The 1,329-nt window shown below is 46.8% G+C and overlaps 1 protein-coding gene across 1 annotated transcript in view; it reads left to right on the top strand.

Annotated features, from left to right (window-relative positions):
* The window catches only part of LOC111651362 (palmdelphin-like), a gene marked incomplete at its 3' end in the record, with an annotated part of 4,918 nt that extends 4,201 nt beyond the window's left edge, over window positions 1-717 (top strand). The window contains exon 3 of the mRNA XM_023401349.2: window positions 587-717. Coding sequence (XP_023257117.1) covers window positions 587-717 — 131 coding nt within the window. The remainder of the gene's footprint in view (window positions 1-586) is intronic.
* Between the last annotated feature and the right edge of the window lie 612 nt (window positions 718-1,329).

Raw genomic sequence — 1,329 nt, 5'->3', positions numbered from 1 at the left:
CACCTGTTTATATAACTCACCTGTTCACATTTTAGTAAGGACTACAGTTATGGAAGATTGAGGGCGTGGCCCTTTTTGAGTGACAGGTGGATGAGCGTATGCTTGCCACAAACTGACATGAACCAAAGTCTTAGCTCCACACACGCCCCTCTGTCGCAGTCTATGGTTGAAAAAGATAGACCTCGCCTCTGTGACATCACAGGTTTCTGAAGCTCAGAGTGAGCTGCTCCATCGTCGCCATCTTGGCAGTGCCTGACTCCGCCCCCTAACTCCCAGCTAATCCAAACATGGTCAAAGAGGAGGGGCCTGTTGAGCTGAGACTTTGGTTTGCGACGGTTTGAGGCAAGCATGCGCCTCATCCACCTGTCATTCAAAGAGGCCACGCCCTCAATCCTCCATAACTTTAAGCCTCTGGGTTGTGTTTCGTACGTACGCAGCTCTAGATGGAAACTGTGAGGGCCTCTAGTGGAGAGGAAGGGAATGACAAGGTCTGTGAGTCTGAAGGGGAAAAGGGAGATGAGGTCGGACAACTTTAAAATGTGAAAACAACCTGAACTATGTCCCTGTGTGGTGGTGTGTTTGACAGAAGAAAGCCCTGAGGGAGCAGTGGCTGATGGACGGCCTGAGTCAGCAGTCGGAGCAGGAACAGGAAGCCATGAGGCTCCAGGCTCAGGACGAGCAGCAGCAGAGCGATCAGCTGCAGATCAACATCCTCAGGTAACATGAACCCCAACGCACCTGGAAGCTGCAGCACATCCCACAGTCCATCCCACACGGGACACAGCAGGCTGAGAAACAGGCAGCAGGAACAAACCATGTGGGAGAAGGTGTTTATATTTGGTTCAGATGCACTGATGCTCATAAAGAGAGAGACTTCAGGGAGGAAGACGAGTTCCTGCAGATTCTAGAGTCACTCAGGTCAAAGTCTGAAATACAACATGAACTAAACAGGAAGTTCACACACACTGGATCATAAATGACAGTCTCACTTTGAGCTAGTTTCTAGTTCCTGAAATCTTCCACTGTTAAAAGACTAAAGTAAAATAAACACATGACACAACAAATACAGTAATTACAATAATCTGTGATTAGAATACATTTATTGGAGCTGTTCTCATCTGTCATGGAGGTTTGAGTGAGAGGAAGTGGAAAACACTGAAAGCTGCTTTACATAATAATGACATCATGATGACTGGTCTGACAGACGAGCTGACAGGAGGAGAGAGGACAGATTAAATCTACTCCTCCTCTGATGAAGTGTTTGATATCCATCATAACAGCTGATCCTCACTTTAACCCATCTGACATTTATTGATTGATTGATTGATT

The sequence above is a fragment of the Seriola lalandi genome, unplaced genomic scaffold, assembly GCF_002814215.2.
Source record: "Seriola lalandi dorsalis isolate HSWRI2012SDOR001 ecotype SW California unplaced genomic scaffold, Sedor1 jcf7180002053599, whole genome shotgun sequence".
Lineage (NCBI taxonomy): Eukaryota > Metazoa > Chordata > Actinopteri > Carangiformes > Carangidae > Seriola > Seriola lalandi.
This window is presented reverse-complemented; position numbering and strand designations above follow the sequence as displayed.